The sequence below is a fragment of the Lycorma delicatula genome, chromosome 3 (assembly GCF_047948215.1).
Source record: "Lycorma delicatula isolate Av1 chromosome 3, ASM4794821v1, whole genome shotgun sequence".
NCBI lineage: Eukaryota > Metazoa > Arthropoda > Insecta > Hemiptera > Fulgoridae > Lycorma > Lycorma delicatula.
Genome location: NC_134457.1, coordinates 11,440,806 through 11,462,520, shown reverse-complemented (window position 1 = coordinate 11,462,520; position 21,715 = coordinate 11,440,806). Strand labels below are relative to the sequence as shown.

Genomic DNA, 21,715 nt, shown 5'->3' with positions numbered 1-21,715 from the left:
ACTACGAAAAAACCTTAAAAAATGTAAAATAATTAAGTAACTGTATAAATATAACAAGTGTGTGCTGTTAATGCGAGACCTCCGGACAGGAGGTTTGTCATCCATCTCATCCTCTGTAGCCATACCTAACGGATGATCCCGAAGGTAAAAAAAATCACTTATCTGTGCAGTCTACGGGGTCATGCATGACGGTCAATCAAAATCTTAAAATTTATTGCCTTAAAAACAATATCACAATGTCACAGAGGATTATAATGTAAAATACAGTTAATTATTTCACCTATTTTAAGGCTTTTTCGTCGAGGGTTTAATCTTATTTTTTATTTATTAATTTTTGAGGATCAGTAGGCCCAACAGTGGGACGTTTATACGCTGATGATAACGAAAGTTTAATATACTTGACTTGCGCAAATTATTTAATAATTCACACAATAATGTAGCCTTGCAGTAGTTAGAAACATTCAAAAGCCGTTTTGAAGAAACATTTCTACTACAGCGCTCCCTGGCATCTTATAACCGTAAAACTAATCTAAGAACCTACTGTGAGGTGATACCTATGCAATTCAAAAAACCGCATCAAAATCAGTCCAGTAGTTTTTGAGGAAAATGGTAATATACACACACACACACACACACACACACACACACACACACACACACACACACACACACAAAACCTCTTATACGACACACACACACACACACACACAAAACCTCTTACCCCAAACGCATATGCCGACTCCGTTCCATCATGGGTAAAAATAATACAAAATAATCAAAAATTTAGTAGCCTAATTGAAAATTATTCGACTGTGTATTTATGTGCACATTGAACTAAATGCATTAAATTCTTCTTTTATTAATATTTTAATTAGCGTTATTTAAAAATTCATTGCCAGAGTGATATTTTTTCTGTAAAAGAAAATCTTTTAATTGTATTTTAAATAAAAAAAGGCGGCCATGAATTACATGACTTGAAAGAGCTGGTCAAGTTATGCAATTCATTTTTTCAACTCGATCATTTTAAGCAACTAGGATTCGAACCTCATAATATTCAACTTCGAAAATCAGCTGTTAAATAAGTGATTTTACGAGGACGAGTTTACCACTATACCAGCCCGATGGGCCAACTTTAAAAAAAATAAGTTTTCTAATTTTATGACTACCCTACTGTTTACCTTTCTTAGCTTCACTCTTTTATTATATGTTGACGCGTTTCGGAATAACTTGTCACAAGTTATTGTATCAGTACTTTTAAATTTCTATTATTTTTATATAGCGTTTAGTCAATGCCACTCCATTTATTTAACGTCATGCCTTATCTGGCCTTCTTATTTATTTGTTATTATTGGTTATACTTATCTTTTAATTTTATTTATCTATTTCCTGTTTTCAGTAAATGGAGGTTCTTGAACAGGACATCCGCTTGACTGTTGATCTGCTCATTTATGATCGTTTTAATGTTGCTTTTTAATTTGAAGATTTCTAAATTTTCTAAAATGTTTATTCTTCTTCCTTTAACACATTTGTGAACTAACTTCACTGATTCTTACATTTTAATCGGGATATGTCCTTTCATTAAATGCGTTGCATAATTACATTCTTGTTTTTGATTTTTAAAATAGCTCATCTGTTTGTTATATCTTAATTTTAATCTTCTTCCCCTTTGTCCAATGTAAGTTTCATCGGGCTACACTGTTTATGTTGTATATTGAATTACACTTACAAAGATTTTTAATAGTAATGTAGAAAAAAAAGGTATTTATAATAATAATGGTATATACAAAATAAAATGTAAATGCAATGCAACATACATTGGATTATGTAACATATATCTCGTACATAAAAGAAGGACGTACCACGATGAAAATGGAAGAATCAATGAAATTGTTTCACAATTGTGTAAAATTAAATCCACAATTGTGTTTTACTTCAAAATATTTATTGCTGGAGGGACGTGTATTTCAAAAACTGTTTCCGTATTTCTAAACTGATGTCGTTGGTACTTAGTAGCTTCGTTTTTTTTTTTGTTGCTGGCTATATTTGATAAACTGATTCTTTTTTTATATCTCTTTTTCTTCTACCATCTGATAGCCCCAAATATATCAAATTACTTGAAAAAAAAAAAAAATTAAAAATAACAATATTAATTAATTTTCTTTTTTTTTAAATTAAGTAAGTGAATTGTACGTGTGATGACTTAATAACGAACGTTGGTATTCCGGGTAAATGTATTTTCTTTTTTAAATATCTTTTTTCTAATATAAATGTTGATCATCATCTGTTTTAATTATTTACTCACAGATCTGTCAAATAAAAAAGATTTCTATTAAATTACTTTTGAGGAATAGTTAGGACAATTAATTTCAAACAAAAATCTAATATTGTAAATTTATTTACATTTCAGAAGGAGTAGGGAGAAGCCATAACCTTTACAATTTCACTTTCATGAATTTTATTTTATATTATGAATTTGTGATATGTTTTAATTAGATCTTAGGATCGTGAATTAAAAAAAATAAAATAAAATAAAATAAAAAATTATAATATTTTTACTACTTCTAACCGAAAAGCTGGCAAAGTATTGCAAGGCTTTCCCGGCTACTTCGGTCAAACACACACAATAAACACATGTTCGTACCGTGAGACTCACGCTTCGAGTTGAGTCCTGTCCGGCAGGTAAAGAAGACAGGAATACAAATACCTCCGAGAACACCAGTTAAAGATAAGTTCTGGGAACCAGTCTAGTGAGATGTCACGACGTAAGTTCCGTGAAGAGAATCTGCGAGACGTAAGTCAACGAGAAAATTCTGCGAGAAAAACAGTGAAGAATCGAATTTCCAGTGTGAATTAAGTCGATACAATTAAGGTGATGCTACGAGTAATTCCAAGTACACGAAAACAAGAAATACTATCGGTGAGTTACTGTAAGAGTATAAGTGAAAGAAATAATGTAACAAATTTAATTCATAAACTGTTGCGGTAGTTTTATTTTGTGAACAGCAAAGGTATTTGCAGTAAAAGAACTTTATACTTGTCTTATCTATTGTTAATACAAGACTAGTGGTTAAAAGTATAAGACTAGCGGTCATGCTATGGGAATGAATTCTGCTTTTCTATTCTATTTATCTACCAGCAAATAAATCCTGACGACTATTTTAAATTCTGTTTTGTATGTTTATTATTATAACTGACATTTATATAATTACTTGTTTGTTATTGACATGTAATATTATAATCGTTTATTATTATTGTTTATTTTCTATTTTTCATTAATTGTTTTATTGTTGTCGCTTATTATTATTATTACCATTGTCATTACTTTTTTAAACCAATAGACGGTAATTATTTAAACATTATAAATTGTCATTATCTCAATATCCTGATCGAGCCGGAAACACCTGACAATACATGTTTTTTTTTTTTTTTTTGGTCTAGATGAATTAGTTGAACACGAACGTTAAGATTTGCAAAACACCCAATACTCAATTTTTGATATCATCACCATATTTTCCCCTTTAATACGGCTATTCTCGCTAAATTAGCCGGTAAAGTAAAAATTAAAAAAATAAGGATTAAACTACGATTAGAGCACTCGATTTTCACTTGTCCAAAAAAGATGTAACACATTTCAGTTAGTTTATTTATATTTATAAATCATATAACCGTAAAATGTCAGCTAATTTGTTTTTTTAAGTTTTTAAATAAAGTTTTCCTAAATATTTTAATAATCATGATGTAATTTATACAGTGTACACAATAAAGGACAAACTTGTGTTTAAACTATTGTATCCCATTTAATAAAAATCGTATGTATGAAAAATTAAAAAAAAAATAATAAAATCTAAAATTATTTCTTCGTAAAATCAATAAAGCAATTGTAATTTATCATCTTTAATTTGATTACTGGGATGAAAATAAAACCACAGATTTTTAATAAGTTTTTTCTTGGAAATACAAAACTTAAATATCTACAAAAAAAACGAGTCGATATAAAAAAATGTTGATTTTTTTTTATCATTCATTCTCTTTCTGTAATCACTTAAAAATCTTTTTCCAAATATTATGATTTTTTTTTTAAGCAAATGAAGCGTTTTATGTGAAACCAAACAGATATGGTTTACAATCAATACAGAAAAAAATATTTCAACCAATATCTTTCTTTCAAGAACTCTAGGGATTTATAATTGCAGTATTCTTTTGAAATAAAAACGTAGCATTTAGCATATAAGAACAAATATTTCTGCTAGATAATTAAAACTGTGCTATATTTCCCTTACATATCTGCTGTAAATCCCATCTTTTTAATAGGGTTTTAAACATTGTAATTAAAAAATCCGATGTGAACACTACAAGATTTCCTTGTACGGCTATTAAATTACATATACTAATTTTTTTAAAATGAAAAAAAATATATATAAAATTTTATTTCATTAATAACATATTTCTTTTTTTTGTTATTGAATTATTATTTATTGTAAAAATTTTTAACAGTCAGAGGTTGATAATTATTAATAAATCAATATATTTAAATTAAAAAAAAAAGAAGTTATATCGTTTGAAAGCTCTCAATGAGGGCTTATTATTGCAGTTAAGAAAAAGTCCAAAATCAAATGTTTTTTTGATGTTGGGGTTTTGTGGATACTTTGGGTCGAGTCGATTGGAATCAAAAGGGGAGGGGCACAACTAAAGCTTACAACAGTCCTAAATCCAATATTTCAAAATCCTGAAGCTAATCGTTTTTTGAGTGATGCGAGATAAATATGTACGTACATACGTAGAGACGTCAATACTTCCTTTAAAAATACTAGGCTACGAAATAAGAAATACTTACTTCGAAGGCACATCGATTCGAATCCGACTTCATCTCTTTTTTAGCTTTTTGTTTTAATTTAAATATATTTATTTATTAATAATTATTAATCTCTGATGGTAAAAAAGTTTTACGATAAATAATAATTCAATAATAACAATAAAATAAATTATATTTTATTGTAAAAAAATAATATAGTTAAAGTTATTGATGAAATACAATTTTATGTACTTTTTATTTAAATAAATGTGTACATGTAATTTAATAGGCATACAAGGAAGTTATGTGGTGTCCACGTCAGATTTTTTTTTTGAAAAGAATTAATATATGTATTAACGCACACACATCTAGTGACACGCACTACACGTTGAACCGATTATAATCGTGGGCTCTACCCTCGTACAAAGTAACCGTTATGGGAAAAAATCTACTTCCTTTTTTCAATTTCTTGCCTTCATTTATAGAAAAAATTTCCGAAATCACAAAAACTCGTCCAATTTTATTTTAAAATTTTTTTTATTAATACAAAAATAACAATTTCTAAAAAATATTTCTTCGTGCCTTACAGATGGTAACAATATTTTTTTTGAAGAGTTCTAAACTCCTGAATTTTCTGGATAACCGAAACTTTGCTAATGTACTAAACATACGAGAATATCTATAACAAAGGGAATTTTTCGTCCTCATTATACAAATTTCGGTGGCTTTAAAGTCAACTTACGGTAAAAAATGATGTAAAAAAGCAGGTCGTTATTCTTTCATAACTGGAAATTAGCCTGGTTGGTTTACTACAGATATTGCATATCAGTTAATTAAAAAAAAAGAATATTCCTTAAAACGAGTCGCGAATCCAATTTTTATGATCATTTATGTATAAAATTAGTAACTTTAAATATCAGGTTTCGTTGTAAGTTTTTAATACTAATATGTCTGGGGGAGGGCTGAAATATAATGCACACTGGAGCATAACGGAAGATTGTAAGCGACAAGTGCTGCTACCTTGTATTTTCATTCCCTTACTACTAACATTCCAAAACTCGTCGATCCAGGCCCTCTCATTTTCTGTCAGTCGCCATTTTTAAGGAGTCGAGTATGCCTGCTACATCGACGCGTTAGAATAACATGCAGTGACTGAATTTTTAACAGCAGAAAAAGTTCGCGCTAGTGAAATTCATCGCCATCTAAACGAAGTTTATGGTGATGAAATTAATCGAAGTACTCTATGAGTACGTGGCAAATAAAATCTGTGTAACAGAAGCTGGTAATTTGCTTTGGAAGCGTACATTGAGCTTCGCAGAGTTCATCTATGAGAATGACCTTTATAGCAGAGATCGTTCCTGTGATTGGCAAGAAGCACTAAGTGTTAAATATTAAAAATTAAAACACACGACTGCGAAAAAAATAACTTGCTCTTTAATATAGGATACTTAAAGAACGTACGAGTGAAAATTTGGAGTTGTATTTGCATGTGGTATAATTTTGTTTTCAATTTTTTTAACTTTATTTAATATATATAAAAATAAGCCGACAAAAGATTATGGAGGTAGAAGAATTCTGTTGTTTGGGGAGTAGAATTTCTAAAAATGGACGAAGCAGCGATATAAAATGCCGAATAGCACAGGGGAAACGAGCTTTCAGTCAGAAATATAATTTTCTTGCATGAAAAATTAATTTAAATGTCAGGAAAAAATTTTTGAAAGTATATGTTTGGAGCGCAGCTTTATATGGAAGTTAAGCTTGGACGATCGGAGTACCTGAGAAGAAAATATTAGAAGCTTTTGAAATGCGGTGTTATAGGAGAATGTTAAAAATCAGATGGGTGGATAAAGTGACAAATAAAGAGGTGTTGCGGCAAACTGATGAGACAGAAGCATTTGAATAAATATAGTTAAAAGAAGAAACAGACTTTTAGGCCACATCCTGGAATAGTCGCTCTAATATTGGAGATACAGGTAGAAGGAAAAAATTGTGCAGGCAGGCAGTATTTGGAATATGTAAAACAGATCGTTAGAGATGTAGGATACAGGGGTTATATCAAAATGATTGGTACTAGATAGGGAATTTTGGGGAGCTGCATCAAACCAGTCAAATGCCTGAAACCCACCGGGTTGGTCTAGTGGTGAACCCGTCTTCCCGAATCAGCTGATTTGGAAGTCGAGAGTTCCAGCGTTCAATTTCTAGTAGTTATTTTTACAAGGATTTGAATACTAGATCGTAGATACCGGGGTTCTTTGGTAGTTAGGTTTCAATTAACCACACATCTCAGGAATGGTCGAACTGAGACTGTACAAGACTACATACACTTCATTTACACACATAAATATCTTCCTCATTCATCCTATTATATGAACGGTAATTACCGGAGGTTAAACAGGAAAAAGAAAGTCAAATGACTGAAGACAAAAATATATGTATAGAAATATTTATAACTTAATGACAGTACCGGTAACGTAAGAATTCCAACGTGGCATCATACATCTGAATCGGTTCAGTCGTTGTGCTGCTACGCTGGTATAAACATACATATATACACCTAAATAATTACACTCATTTTTGGTCAGTCGTGTAATAAATTATTACAATATAAACCACAATGAGTATTAAGATCTAAATTTATTATACTTAAAACAGCTGTTTTCAATTTTTACAAATTAATAAGATTTTTTTGTTATCTTAGTTATTAAAAAAAGTTGAATTTTTTTTTGTTTTTCACATACTTTATTAAAGTCTATTTTCTCAGAATAAAATTTTCTGTAAGTTTTCAAAATAAAATTTATGCATTTATTAGTCATTCAACATATTTATTGTACTTTAATAAATTGAAAAAAAAAATGTTTTTCATCACCGAATGTTTCTGTTTTACATTGGATATCATGAAAACTACGATAAATAAAGTTCTGGGGCTTCGATTTTTTAAATCAAAAACGTAAGAACCATCAATTTTACCCCTAATATATCAAAATTTTACCGGGGGAACTGAAATCCGTGCTAAATGTTTAGCTAGCCGTAACTCGATAACAATGCTTTTTCAAATATATGTTTGTATGATGTTTTTTTCATTATTTTAAGCTGTAAAATCAGTTTTCAGGTTATTTCCATTTCCTTTTGAACCACCTGCATATATATATATAAATATTTATATATCCTATGACACTCCCGGTAACGTAAGAATTCCAACGTGGGATCATACATCTAAATCAGTTCATCCGTTGTGGTACTATGGTGAAACATACATACACCCTGAATATATTAGACTCCATTTTTGGCAGTCGTGAAATTAAAGTTCATTAATTAAAAATTAAATGCCGGCCTTTGTGGCGCGAGTGGTAGCGTCTCGGCCTTTCCCCGGAGGTCCCGGTTTCGAATCCCGGTCAGGCATGGCATTTTTCACACACGCTACAAATCATTCATCTCATCCTCTGTACAGTAATGCTTAACTTCGGCCCCGGATGTTAAGAAAAAAAAAATAAATAAATAAAATAAAATATCGATAACTGGGCTTTTATCGATTCTTTATCGTTTTGTAAAAATTAAATTACACTGAAGTTTATCGATAAATAATTTTAAGATAAACATTTATTAAATATAAATACAGTAGTTCAATTAGAAAATAAAAATTAGATGTTTTAATAAAATTAAAAATAGTCGGTCGCTGAATTCTTTTATTAGTTCCTTAAAACATTCAATTTATTAACTAACTGTTTCGTCCTAAGTTAATGTACTTCGCTGATGGCTGAATACGTAGAACATACATTCAATTTCGCATTAAGGGCGTCACAAGGGTACCACCGGCACAATCCTTGCTAATGAGAGGGAGGCATAGGGAAAACAGAATCAGGAGTAAATAGGAACGATGGGGGAAGGAAATGATAAGGAGTGCGGGGGACGACATGCTGCTGCTGCTGTGCCCTATAAACCACTAATATACCGTCCAAAACCTTCACTTAACGAATACCTACAACGACAACATTAAACCGCTGTCGGCGACTAGTGTACCGTGAAACAGACATGAGGATATTCTTGCTAACCTATAATTATACAAGCGACGTAACAAACCCCATAATCAAATATTCACCGTTCAGTTCATGCAAGTCTGAGCAAAATAGTAATTTTCACAAATATGCAAATACAGTTCAATTTACTAAATTGTATATGTCATAACTAAATCAAATTTGTATCTACATCTTTCTAATTAAGACAACCACACGACTACTGGGGGCGCACACATTTCAGAATTACTCTGAAGTCCAAAGCTTTTAGACTAAAGACAAAAACAAAGTTTCAAGTCCCGCTAGTGTCGCTAACTTAATTATAAACTTTAAATGTCAAAATACCATCCAGGAATAATTAAGTAACTGAGTAAAAATAGTAAAACCATATTCTTATTATACTATGTTTTCCTCTTAAATGATGAACGTAATTCTAGATTTTCAACATTAAAAAGAATCAGTACGGTCTTAATATAAAAAAAAAAAACATTAAAGAAATTTTGATCTACAAGTTTTCTTCAGCAGAAATTTCTCATTAAGATATGAGAACGAATTATTTCTATTTAAAATTATAAATATCTGAAAAAGTAAATAAAAATAATTAATAACTAATAATAAAATTATAATTATTAAATATTAATTACTTACGTTGTAGAGGTAAAGGTTCGTCTCATAGCCAGACATTTTTTCTTTTTCAGAAACAAACGGTTGATCATCAGTTCCATCCCCTGAAAAAATATAAAAATAAATAATATAATACAGATCATTATAAGAAAATAATAAATAATTAATAAATACAAATAAATAGATATTTTTTGCTTTGAGAGTTTAATTAAAAAGTTAACAGTTTTTTTTCTTAGTTAACTTACCAGCCCTTCCGACTATCACTACTAGTACTACTACTAGGCCTTACTAGGCCCTTCTGACGGGCGGAATCTCGGAATGGGATTATTAGGTGTCCAAAATTAATTACCTTTTGTGTAAAAATATTTTTTTGAATGATGAAGACTGATATAACGAAAGTTAAATTAGAAATTTAACTCTAGAAATTGACAGTAACGAATCGGGATTTTCCGGTAGTGATCGGTACATTCCGGTGCCTACCTTTTGGTTATAGTTCATTATTTTATGAACATCACATAAATAAATAGAAAATATGTAAAAAAAATTTAGAACCCCATTTTTAAATTAAACGCACTGAGAGATAAAAAATAATTTTGGAACGGTATCTCAGAATGGATTTGACAACAATCTTTGATGATGATATGTAAGATTATGTGAAAGTTACAACTTCAAATTAAAAATTTGATGATTTTGCCAATTTTTTCTTATGCGTCTTTGCAGCAATCTTTAGGACATTCATCACGCATAAGAAAAAACTGTCAAAAACATCAAATTTTTAATTTAAAGCTATGACTTCCACATAATCTTACATATAACCATCAAAGCTTGTTGTCAAATTCATTCTGAAATACTGTCCAAAATTTATTTTTTACGTATTAGTGCGTTTAATTTAAGAGTGGGATTTTAAAAATCTTTTTTAATATTTTTTTTTATTTTCTACTTTTTAGTATTCGTAAGTTTATATACTTTACGACTGCGCTTGCGTACAGGTTTGAGCGTATTTAACGAAAGATCGAATCTGTACGTTTTATGGTGGGGGAGTGCAATCAAAACATAGGGTTAAACGATTTAATCTACGGATAACCAAGATCCAGTCGATCAAGAGTGTATCCATGAGTTAAACATTAGCGCTTAATCTGTTGATACATACGCCGTTTGCATCGTGAAAATAGGACGAGCGGTTATCGAGATATTACGGTGGCATCAATCGCACCCCCTCCCTTATTTTCGAACAGCGCCGCGGGGGCACAAGAAAATATTATCATCCGACGGGTACCACTGGGAGTGGATATGGTTTTATCTTCGGGGATTGAAAAAACCTTTCAGAGCGTTAGGATCGACCGTTTTCGAGATATTTGCGATTTTCGTCCAAAAATTCGGATCTGGTTAAAAAGTGCTAAATTTTCCCAAAACTTCGATATATATATATACGGTATATCGATATATAATAACAAGTATACACCTGTACACCACGAGACATGTACTAACGAATCGGGATTTTCCGCTAGTGATCGGTACATTCCGGTGCTAAGCTAAGGGAGACGCACACACCGACACTCATATAAATGCCGTTTAGTAGGGTATGGTTTATGATTTCTTTAAATTCACTTTATTAGGATAGTAAAAATTTAACATCTCTTCATCACCGAAATTCGTAATACAATCGCTTAATAGAATCGTCACAACATACATGTGAGTTTCTGTTGGATTCCTAGCCTTATGGGAATCTTGGTTAATGAATGTGCGGATTCCGCTGCTAAATAAGCATGAAGCCAACCGTCTTTTACCACTTATGCTACTTACTACTACCGATTCATTTTTTTGAAATGTTTTAATAAGCAGAATATTAAAAATTAAATATGATAATAAAATATAAAATGAACTGATTTTAAGAAGAGATGAAAAAAACACGATTTATTAAAGAATTGTAAAGGTAAGTTTGATGATTCGTGTATTAAATTAAGGTACAATTTTATGTAACTATGATAATTATTATGCAATGGACGGCAAAAATTACAATAAAACAGAATAAATAATAAAAAAAAAGATTAGTTTAGGAAAATCGGTTATTTCAGCTCAAAAAAATTGGGCAAAACGGAAAAGATTGGAGAAATATATCAATCGGATTGTAACTAAACAATAGGGAAACTTGTCGATTAATTTCTTTATAAAACACAAGTTCCTAATTTAATACTTCAGGCAAGATATAGAATATGGGTTGATTTTTTTAAAAATCATACTTAATCTTTAAAAACGCAAGTATAATGAATTCAGGTTAATAGTACACCGGTTATTCGGGACAGCCATTTAATTTAGGTAGTTTTGTAACATAGAAATTCACTGGTATAATTCATATAAAATTAGCCGGTTTTATGGCCCAAAATTCCGCTTATTAGACCCAAAATATCGTAAATTTCTTTATTTTATTAGTAAAATAATAAAATTTTATTAGTGAAGTAAGATGTTTAACCGTTGATAAAAACGCTATAGGGAGAGAAGTAACGTCTCCTTCCAGTAAGAAAAAAAATATGGATGACGAATCTAATTTTCCGTGGTTGGCTTTCTTTCTTTTTCTTTTTCCTGTTTAGCCTCCGGTAATTACCTTTCAGATAATACTTCAGAGGATGAATGAGGATGATATGTGTGAGTGTAAATGAATGTCTTGTACAGTCTCAGTTTGACCATTCCTGAGATGTGTGGTTAATTAAAACTCAACCACCAAAGAACACCGGTATTCACCATCTAGTATTCAAATCCGTGTAAAAATAACTGACTTTACTAGGACTTTCACCAGTAGACCAACTCGGTGGGTTTCCGTGATCGGCTGAGAACTCTGGACAATATAGCAATAATCAAGAAAGGTTATCGTGCTTAACGTATAACTGTTGCCCATCGTAATGTAGATTTAAAAAACATTAAAATTGAATTTTTCCGCAAAATAACCTACATTTTAAAAGAAATTAAAGGAAATATGTTAATTTCTTCCGTCCTAAATGATGTCAGGGCACATTTCAATTTGTTTCAGGAAATTCAGTTCATAGCTGATAGTTGAAAAAAAAGTAATATAATAAGAAATTGCTTTGCCAAATATGATTTAAAAGTCAATGTCGATGGTGATACTGGAAATAATCGATACCAAAGATGATGCTAACATTTTTTTTTTTGTGGAAAAAAGTTAAAAACTTTGAAAAGTTTTCGAAAACATAGAATGCTTCATGAAAATAAAACCGGCGATGATAAATTAGTCAAAAAGATTATTGATAAACTGGATGAAATTCAAAATGATGAAAACGAACCCGAAGTCAAACCCCAGATGAAAAAAAATTCATTGACGACAGTATTTTTATGCAAGAAGGCAATGAAGGAAGCCCACTAGTAGAACTATCAAGTTTGTGCCAGATTTTTGGTAATGAAAGGGAGCAAAATAGCGAAGTAGAAGAATTTTTATAAGAAGTTTAACCAAAAAAGGATATTACAGTATACATTTATTTTATTTTATTGACCATAAAAAGGCACTCTGTTTTGTTAATTAACTTTGTTTTTTTTAAATTTAGAAATAAAATTCTACAGAATAAGACGTTAAATCGTGTTTCATAATTACTATTTAATATACTGCATTTGTGTGTGTGTGTCCTCATTTTTCGTTAATAGCGGGTGATATGATCCCGTTCTCAAAGAGGTCCGATTATCCGAACTCCAGTATATTATTTTTCCCAATTTTATCTGATATACAGAGTGTTCCACGAAGAAACTTTCAGGTCATGTTTTATAGGTAAAAACAATTAAAAAGTTCATAATCAACATAGGTTTGGAAACGCTTTGATTTGGAGTTACGGATAGCGAAAAATTTCGTCAGCTCTTCTAATAAAAAGAAGCCCTACTGTAATTTTTGGGACCAAAAAAGGAGTAAAGTTGGTGGTTTCTTTTGTAATTTAAGCTGGGAAATGAGATAAAATGGGTACCAGAACTGTACCTCCAGTATTTTTTTTAAGATATTCGACGTAAAACATAAAAGTCGTTGTCGAAAACTAGTTTTTTAGGTTTGTAGTATAATAGCTTTGTTAAATGGCTGAAAAATGTGGAAGACTTTGTAATAAAACTTATAGAGAATCTAATTACAAGAAAATTATTGTAAATACAGCCAATAAAAAGTAAATAAAAACGTTTAAAAATAGGTTTTTTATTGAAGCAAAACAGTGGAAAAATAGACAGAAAATCGTATAATTCTGTATGTATTAAACATTAGATATAGTGTGTATTGGTTTTGTAAACATCTTGTCGTTTTTTCCTTATGAAATTCCAAATATTTTGCCAGAATATGAGTAGTAAATCACAATAAGTAATTCGGAAAAGCAGTAGTTTGCAAGGAACCAATCAACGGTAAAGTAACAGTAATTTGGTTTGTCTGGCATTTCTTCCACCACCACCAACCTATTCGGTCGCCCTAAAGCATAAGACCGAATGTTCGTACCACAAACGGGTACTGTGCCTCAACACGGTTTAGCGACCAATATCCTAATTAGCTCGTAGAGCTTACCTAACTGCGTGAGCGGAATAAGTGTGGTGCCCTATACCACTCGCTTCACCGCTCTCTTGTCATATATTACTAAACTGGGTAGGTGCACTCCGTCTACATACTAAAATATAACTTGTCAATAAATTAAAATTTATTGACAAAAAAATTTAAAAAATTGAGTTTTATGCCGCATTGAAAATATTATTTTCTAATTTATTAATGCGATTTAAAATTCATTTGTACCAATTATGAAGAATTATGCAGAAGAAATATTCCATTCGCCTGGTTTTACCAGGTGGTGCAATTTTAATCACCTATAATTTTTTGAATACTCGTATGTTCTCGTATGAATACTCGTTTGTCATACTCGTATGTAATAAACTGATATCTAAATAAACCGGCTGTACAAAAAAAAATCTGGGTTTTAACTGGTTATAACATCTCTTGGATGTGCTTTAAGTGTTGATTTAAGGCTGGAATCAAAAAGTAAAAAGGACAGGTGAAGTGGCGCGCATGGTCGTAAATTGATACCTTATCTTTCCGTTTGACAGCGCCATTAGAAATATGATGACTCCTGAACAGAAGACCTTCTATTTTTTCGGTATTTTTAAATGTGATGATTAAACATAGAAAGTTTAATTGTAAAACTCCGAGTGGCAATAACATTCGTTGTTGACGTAATCGGTATTAAACGACCGGATGTCTGTATAAAGGGAAAAGTACGAGATAACCGAGGGTGTCTGAAGAAATGTTTAACTTGTAAGGCGTAACCCTTTTTTTCTTTCTTTTTTCTGTTTAGCCTCCGGTAACTACCGTTTAGATAATTCATCAGAGGATGAATGAGGATGATTATATTGAATGTAAATTAAGTGTAAGTCTTGTACAATCTCAGTTCGACCATTCCTGAGATGTGTGGTTAATTGAAACCCAACCGCCAAAGAACACCGGTATCCACGAGCTAGTATTCAAATCCGTGTAAAAATATCTGGGTTTACTAGGACTTGAACGCTGTAACTCTCTACTTCCAAATCAGCTGATTTGGGAAGACGCGTTAACCACTAGACCAACCCAGTGGGTTAAGGCGTAACCCTAAAAAACTCCATGCGGAACTTTCCTGCGTAAACTTCCTACGTAGTCCTAAAAACTCTGTTAGGAAGGCCAGCCGTGAACTAGCAATTCTGATGAAGATAGTAAGAAATGTTTTAAGTAAACGCTTACTTATGTGTTTATACCATTTACAGCTGTTACAGCCTTCGAAGTCTACCGTACCGTCTACGCCGTGCGTATCGACTTTGCAATCGAAATATTGTAGCTTGAGAATAATGATTTTCTGATCATACTGTGCTTATTGATGAGTCTACATTTTTTTCATTTTAGTGGAAGAGTAAACACACTTAATTTCCTTATCTTATCCCCCCCTTATACTTAATTATTCCCCCTTATTCTTATCTTATCTTATACTTAATGTCTTATCCCCCCATTCTGCGGGGATCAAAAAATTGCTATGAACTCTTACACTCCGGGACTTCGCAAAATTAAATGTTTCCTGTGCAATATCCCGTCGGCAAGTTTACGGGCAGTTCTTTTTTTTACCACCGGGTTGGTCTAGTGGTGAACGCGTCTTCTCAAATCAGCTGATTTGGGAAGACGAGAATTGTAAAAATTTAATAATTATTACATTTATTATTTTTTTTATTTATTGGTTATTTATTAGATATTTATAAAATTTATTTTTTACTTTTCAGTCCATTTTTATATTTGCCAATATATTATATTTTTTTTTGTTTTAAGTTTTCAATTTGATTTAATTCTTATTTTCTACTTTTTAGAGGGTTTTTCTAATTTGTTTCCTTTTTTTATTAATGTTAATATTAATATTAGTTAAATAAAAGCTTTTTTAAAAAAATAATTTTTTATATGTAATCAAATATATTTTTGTAATTTTTTTATATATTTTTTTAAGACTAAAAATAAAAGCTTTTAAAAAGTAAAAATATTTATTTTTACACATTGAAATTACATACGTGTACCAAATTTCAATTATTTTCATACAATAATTCATGAGAAATGAAAATTTTCAACTAAATGCATGAATTTAGCGTAAGGGTAGCGCGTGGTGGCGTGGGGGTGGGTCATATCAAATTCCGACACCGTAGTGCTGTATTGTCATCGAAATTACATACGTGTACCAAATTTAATTGATTTTCATACGATAGATCAAAAGATATAGCAGTTGAAAGATTTGATTATTCCTAAAGCGAGTTAAATAAAAGCTTTTGAAAAAATTAAGAATTATAATAATCTCATATCTATGACTTCATTAAAAATTAAAATAAAATTCCTTATAATAGAGATTTCCAATGTAAAAGGGAACAGTGTCCAATTTTCAAGTTGTTAAAAAGTATGATTTACTTTCTAAAAGATTGATTTTAAAGAATATCTACAGCATATAACATTCCGACTAAATATGGTGGCGTGAAAATTTTTTATAATAACAAAAGATAATTAATAAAATTTATCTATAGGCCAATAGAAAATTTTTTTAAGTTTAGTCGTTCGATACTTCTAAAACATCGATTGTTTGTAGGAAAGATGCTATAAAAACTACAAGCTAGTTGCGAGGAGTTTTATTACACAATGACGTGCGTAAAACATTTATTGAGAAGGTTGTTGATTTTTTTAACAACTTTTCATTAAAGTTTAATATAAAATACTATAATAATTAAACCAATTTTATCGTTGAATATACTGCGTACATAAACTTAGATAGTTTCAGTACCTTTTATAAGTACTGTAATTAAGTACAGTACTTAGCAGTTTAAACAAGTTCAATCGTTAAGTTTAACGAGAATATCTAAGAATGATCATAACTTTTTGCTACGTTTTAGAAAAAAACTAAAATTACTTTAAGCTATATTTCGATTTTTACTTTGTATATATTTTTTTGTTATATTGTTTTATTTACAATCAGTTTCCCAAATAACAAAATTATGAACAAATCATATAAAGCAGTAATGATGTGAATGTGAGGTATCCAGTGATAGTCTGAACAAAGCATATTACAATTAAAAGTACAACGAATAAAATGTAACTAAAAATTCACACAAGTCTGTAACAAGTATACCTAAATCAAGTAATGAAACAGAGCAAAAAAGGATAAATGGTCAAAATAACAATAAAACAAAAAAAAAATCTGATGTGGGCAACACATGACTTCCTTGTACGTCTATTAATATATATACACATATTTTTAAAATGAAATGTATTTATTTCATTTATAACTTCTGATTTTTTCATTTAAAAATTTTTTTTTTATTGTTATATATCGTAAAAATTATTTTACAATCGGAGGTTAATAATTATTAATAAATCAATATATTTAAATTTAAAAAAAAAAGTTAAAAAAATAGGAGATGAAGTCTGGTTCGAACCTTGCATTATACACATATTTCATTAATTAAAATTTCATTTGGTTATAACTCTGGAACCAGTGAAAATAAGTACCACTTATGATATATCGTCGAAAAGCTTTCAATGAGGGCTTATAACTGAAGTTAAGAAAAAGACCAAAATCCAAATTTTTTGGATTTCGGGTTGTTTTGGACACTTTTGATCAAGTCGATTGCAATCAAAAGGGGAGATGCACAACTAGATGTTGCAACAGTTCTAAATCCAAAATTTCAACATCTTACAGTTTGTCGTTTTTTAGGTATGCGAGATATATACGCACAAATGTACGTACGAACAGATGTCACGCCGAAAATTAGTCAAAATGGATTCAGGGATAGTCAAAATGGATACTTCCGTTGAAACCTGAAATTTTTCGCGATACAATATTTCAAGCAAAAATCAAAAACGTTTTTTTGAATAAAACCTACATCAAAAAATAGAAAAGAAAGTTAAGATAAAATGTATCGAGAAAGACTATACATTAAATACTACGAACTACTACAATGTACTGAAAAAAAATCGAGTTTTTAACTTTATATTCCATAAAAATTCAGTTTTTGACAATAGAAGGCTGAAAATATTGAACAATTATGTACTCTTGGAATGTTACTTTGCATGGTGGAACATAACATTCAATACGACCAATGTTTTTATAGATTTTAACTTACATTTTTATTAATAAAGTAACTCAAATTTAAGCATTAAAACCTGATATTCAGTTTTCTAAAAATTAAAAGTTAAACCTAACAATACGCTAAGTATATCAATTTCTAAGTTAGAATGTTGCGCACACAGGTATATAGAGAACGCAAAAAATGAGATGCCCATCTCAAGCGTACAACAAATTAACTGTACTCTACGTGAGAGTCAAAACGGAATCTCATTTCTTTGTTTTATGGAGACTATTATTGGGATATCGTAGTTCAAGGGCTCGAAAAATCGGCGTGGTAGTCAGATATTAACAAGCATTCATTAAAAGTTAAATTAACTTATATTATGTTATTAAAAAGCATTTTAACTCAAAATTAATTTTATTTTTTTACTATAAATTATTTTTTCATACAATGCAGTTACATATTTAAATTTACATGTAATTTGTAAACATCTGTCAATTAATTAAAAAAACAATTTATAATTATTACAGATTTATGTTGAAATCCAAAAATAATTTTAAGATGTAACATATTTTTTTTAAGAGATAGTCTTATGTTAAGATTTGATTCACTTTTTAATAAAGTTTTGCACCATATGTTAAACGTATTAGCCAATTAATCTAAATTAGATTTGCTTATACGAAAGTTTATTTATTGTGCATTCTGATAAAACAATTTTCAGTTTTAAGTTAACACAATAAAAAAACGAATTGTAATGTGCTCTAATAGAAAAACATCTACAACGTAATCTAAAATGTCCTATTAGAGCAAATAAATAGTAGATTAAAAATATTTCATAATTAATTTCACTTTGATGATAAAATTTATCATTTTTAGAAAATAGCGCAAGAATATAGTTATCGTGAAAGTTCATAAAAATAACTGCATAAAGATCTCGTCGTATCGAAGAAAACATTTTCGTCAGTATTACGAGGCGTGTGACATTTAATACGACCGACAGGAAAAAGCAGTACATCTTTACCAGAGTTTTTTTGAAGTTCCGTTAATATCGGTATACTCAAACCTTCTCGAATCAGTTCCGGTTCGTCTTTATATACTCGTTTCAGCGCTCTTATACAAGCTTGAATGTTTGCATCTTTCGGATCCGTTATCCAAGGAGGCGAAGAGTTAGTCAATTTTATTGACATTTTATTTGAACTGTTGATAACAGACATCATTCTAGTCAAATAGTCAATTACGTTTTCTTGTACAGAGTTTACCGTTTGATCCGGGACGATTCTGATTGAAAATTTACCCGTAGCGGATGACGGTATACTTTCATCGTTCGATTCGGTTTGTGAACGTATACTGTGAATAGAAAGGCTCGGAAATCTAGTCATATGCAATAACACTCTTTTCTTTTCTTCTTTATGAAGCAACATGTGTGCACCGGTCAAAGTTTTATATCTATCCACGTCGAACGTAGCCTTATGATAGTCCTTTTCTTCTTGAGGCGTAATGGGTGTGACGTCTTCATTGATACCGGGTATCAATATATCACCTTTTGAATTCACCAAACAGGATAATAAAACGATCAGATCGGTCATAGCCTCCTGAATCGCTCCTCCGTTTTCACCGGAATTTAAATTCTTAGATGCGCACTCTACAGTCAATTCGAATTCACAACATCCTCGGAGTCCCCAACAAATTAACGGTTTAGCACCGTAAAAATAATTAGGCCTGTTGTCTAAAACGCAAACGTGATCGACACCGGCGAATATAGCGGCAGAATTTTTATACAAATAATTTATAAAATCATCCGCATTTTTTTCCGTCATAGATTCAAACAGAAACCGTAAATTTACGGGTAATGGAATTTTAACATTTTTATAAACATCTATCGCTGCAAAAAGCGATATTAATGATCCTCTTGAATCCGTGATTCCATTTCCAAATAAAACGATTTCTTTACCTCTAGGCGGTGGATTTAAATGTCCGTAAATTAATAATGTCTTTTTATCTCTAGCTTTACCTAGAACCGCACGTATTACCGAAGGACTTTTAGCAGAAACTTCACAAGGTTCTACTGCGGCACCAGCGCTACGTAATTTTTCAGAAACCCAATCTAACGCTCTTTGTTGTACTCCTTCACCCGCTCCTGATATAGGGTTTCTTTCATTTTTTAACGTATCTTGAAACTTTGATCTGTTTTTTTCAATATAAGTAAATAGTTTATCGACGTAACCTACGTTCTTGCTACTCATCATCAAACACTTCGGAAAAAATTTCAAATTGCGGTATTGTTCACTATTATTATAGAATTACTTATACACAAATTATTTTTAATTAAAATACGCACTTCGGAAAAAATTTCAAACAGGGGTATTGTTTACTATTATTGTAGAATTATTTATAAACAAATTATTTTTAATTAAAACACGCACTTCTTTCATAAAAACAATAATTAAATAGAATCATAATAAAAATTGTAATTGTTTAAAATCAGCTGTATAATTTACTTTTTTTCTTAATTTTGAATCATTTTTATTTACAATAAAAAAATATAAGCTAAGAATAATTTTTTTGTTATTTATTAAAAAAAATAATAATAATAAAAATATTGGATAGAATTAAAATTAATAATACAATTTTTTGATTACAAATACTGTAAACTCTTTACTATATACGTCTTTATTTTACAAATAAAAAAAATAAAAGAACAAAAACTAAGCTAAAAAAAGAATAGGATACGACATTAAGTAACATATAATTTCTGTTTTTTTCTGGCGCGCATTGAATTAAATATATAAATACTTTATTAATCTACAACGGAAACGTTTACTAAATATTTTAAAATGCACTTAAAAAAAATTTAAAGACTAATATGGGTCCATATAACAATTGATATTAAAATAAAGCTACAGATTAACTGTTATTCTAAAAATAAATCACATAAAAACATATCAGAGAGTACGTAAATGTTACACCAGAAATAAAAAATGTAGCTAGGTTGAAGCTTTGGACGTGAACGATTTCATATTTGTTACCTTTAATTTTCCTTTCACACGAATAAAGTCCCGAAATTATTTAATCGTTTACGATTTGCAAAAACATATCTACGTAATTCTCTTAAAGATAATGCTGTAATACAAAATATACGAGAAATATACATTGTATGTTGGATCAATGGATCAATGGAAAATTTAAAGAAAAAAGCTGACAACACAGTTGTAGTAGGACTTTCCCTGAAAGCCGCGTTCACGGAAAATCCTACATTGTTTCTGATGAATTCAATGATTCTAACTAAAGCGCCCGTGCAAACGTATTTAAATCGCGCGTATGTGGCGGTACCGACGGTGACGGTCAGCAGTAACTAAACTAAGGTAATTTCATAGTTCACATAGAACAAATTTCGCTTGTACGGTCGGCAGAATGATGTAGCCGCGACGCTTAACCCACCAGGTACCGAGTCGACCGGGCGATCGAGTTCGAGACCTGGACAAACCAAATTACTTTTTTTACAATTTAAATATCATTTATTTATTTAATTCTACTACTCACTGTGACGTCACAAAATAACAGACGACTACAACAGCATTTTCTTGGGTGTGGGTGCGATTTACAATTTTTTTTTTTACAAATATTGTTATTTTTTTAAAATGTTAACAAATGTGCCAAGTAAAATATGACCTTAATTAGGCAAAATTTCGAGATACTGAGGATGACCTTT

At 30.4% G+C, this 21,715-nt stretch overlaps 1 protein-coding gene across 3 annotated transcripts in view; it reads right to left on the bottom strand.

Moving 5' to 3' along the window:
- Positions 1 to 21,715, bottom strand: part of kcc (solute carrier family 12 member kcc) — a 352,144-nt gene that overhangs the window by 110,896 nt on the left and 219,533 nt on the right. For all 3 annotated transcript variants that reach the window (XM_075359404.1, XM_075359405.1, XM_075359406.1), the window contains exon 2: positions 9,451 to 9,530. In XM_075359404.1, coding sequence (XP_075215519.1) covers positions 9,451 to 9,530 — 80 coding nt within the window. The remainder of the gene's footprint in view (positions 1 to 9,450; positions 9,531 to 21,715) is intronic.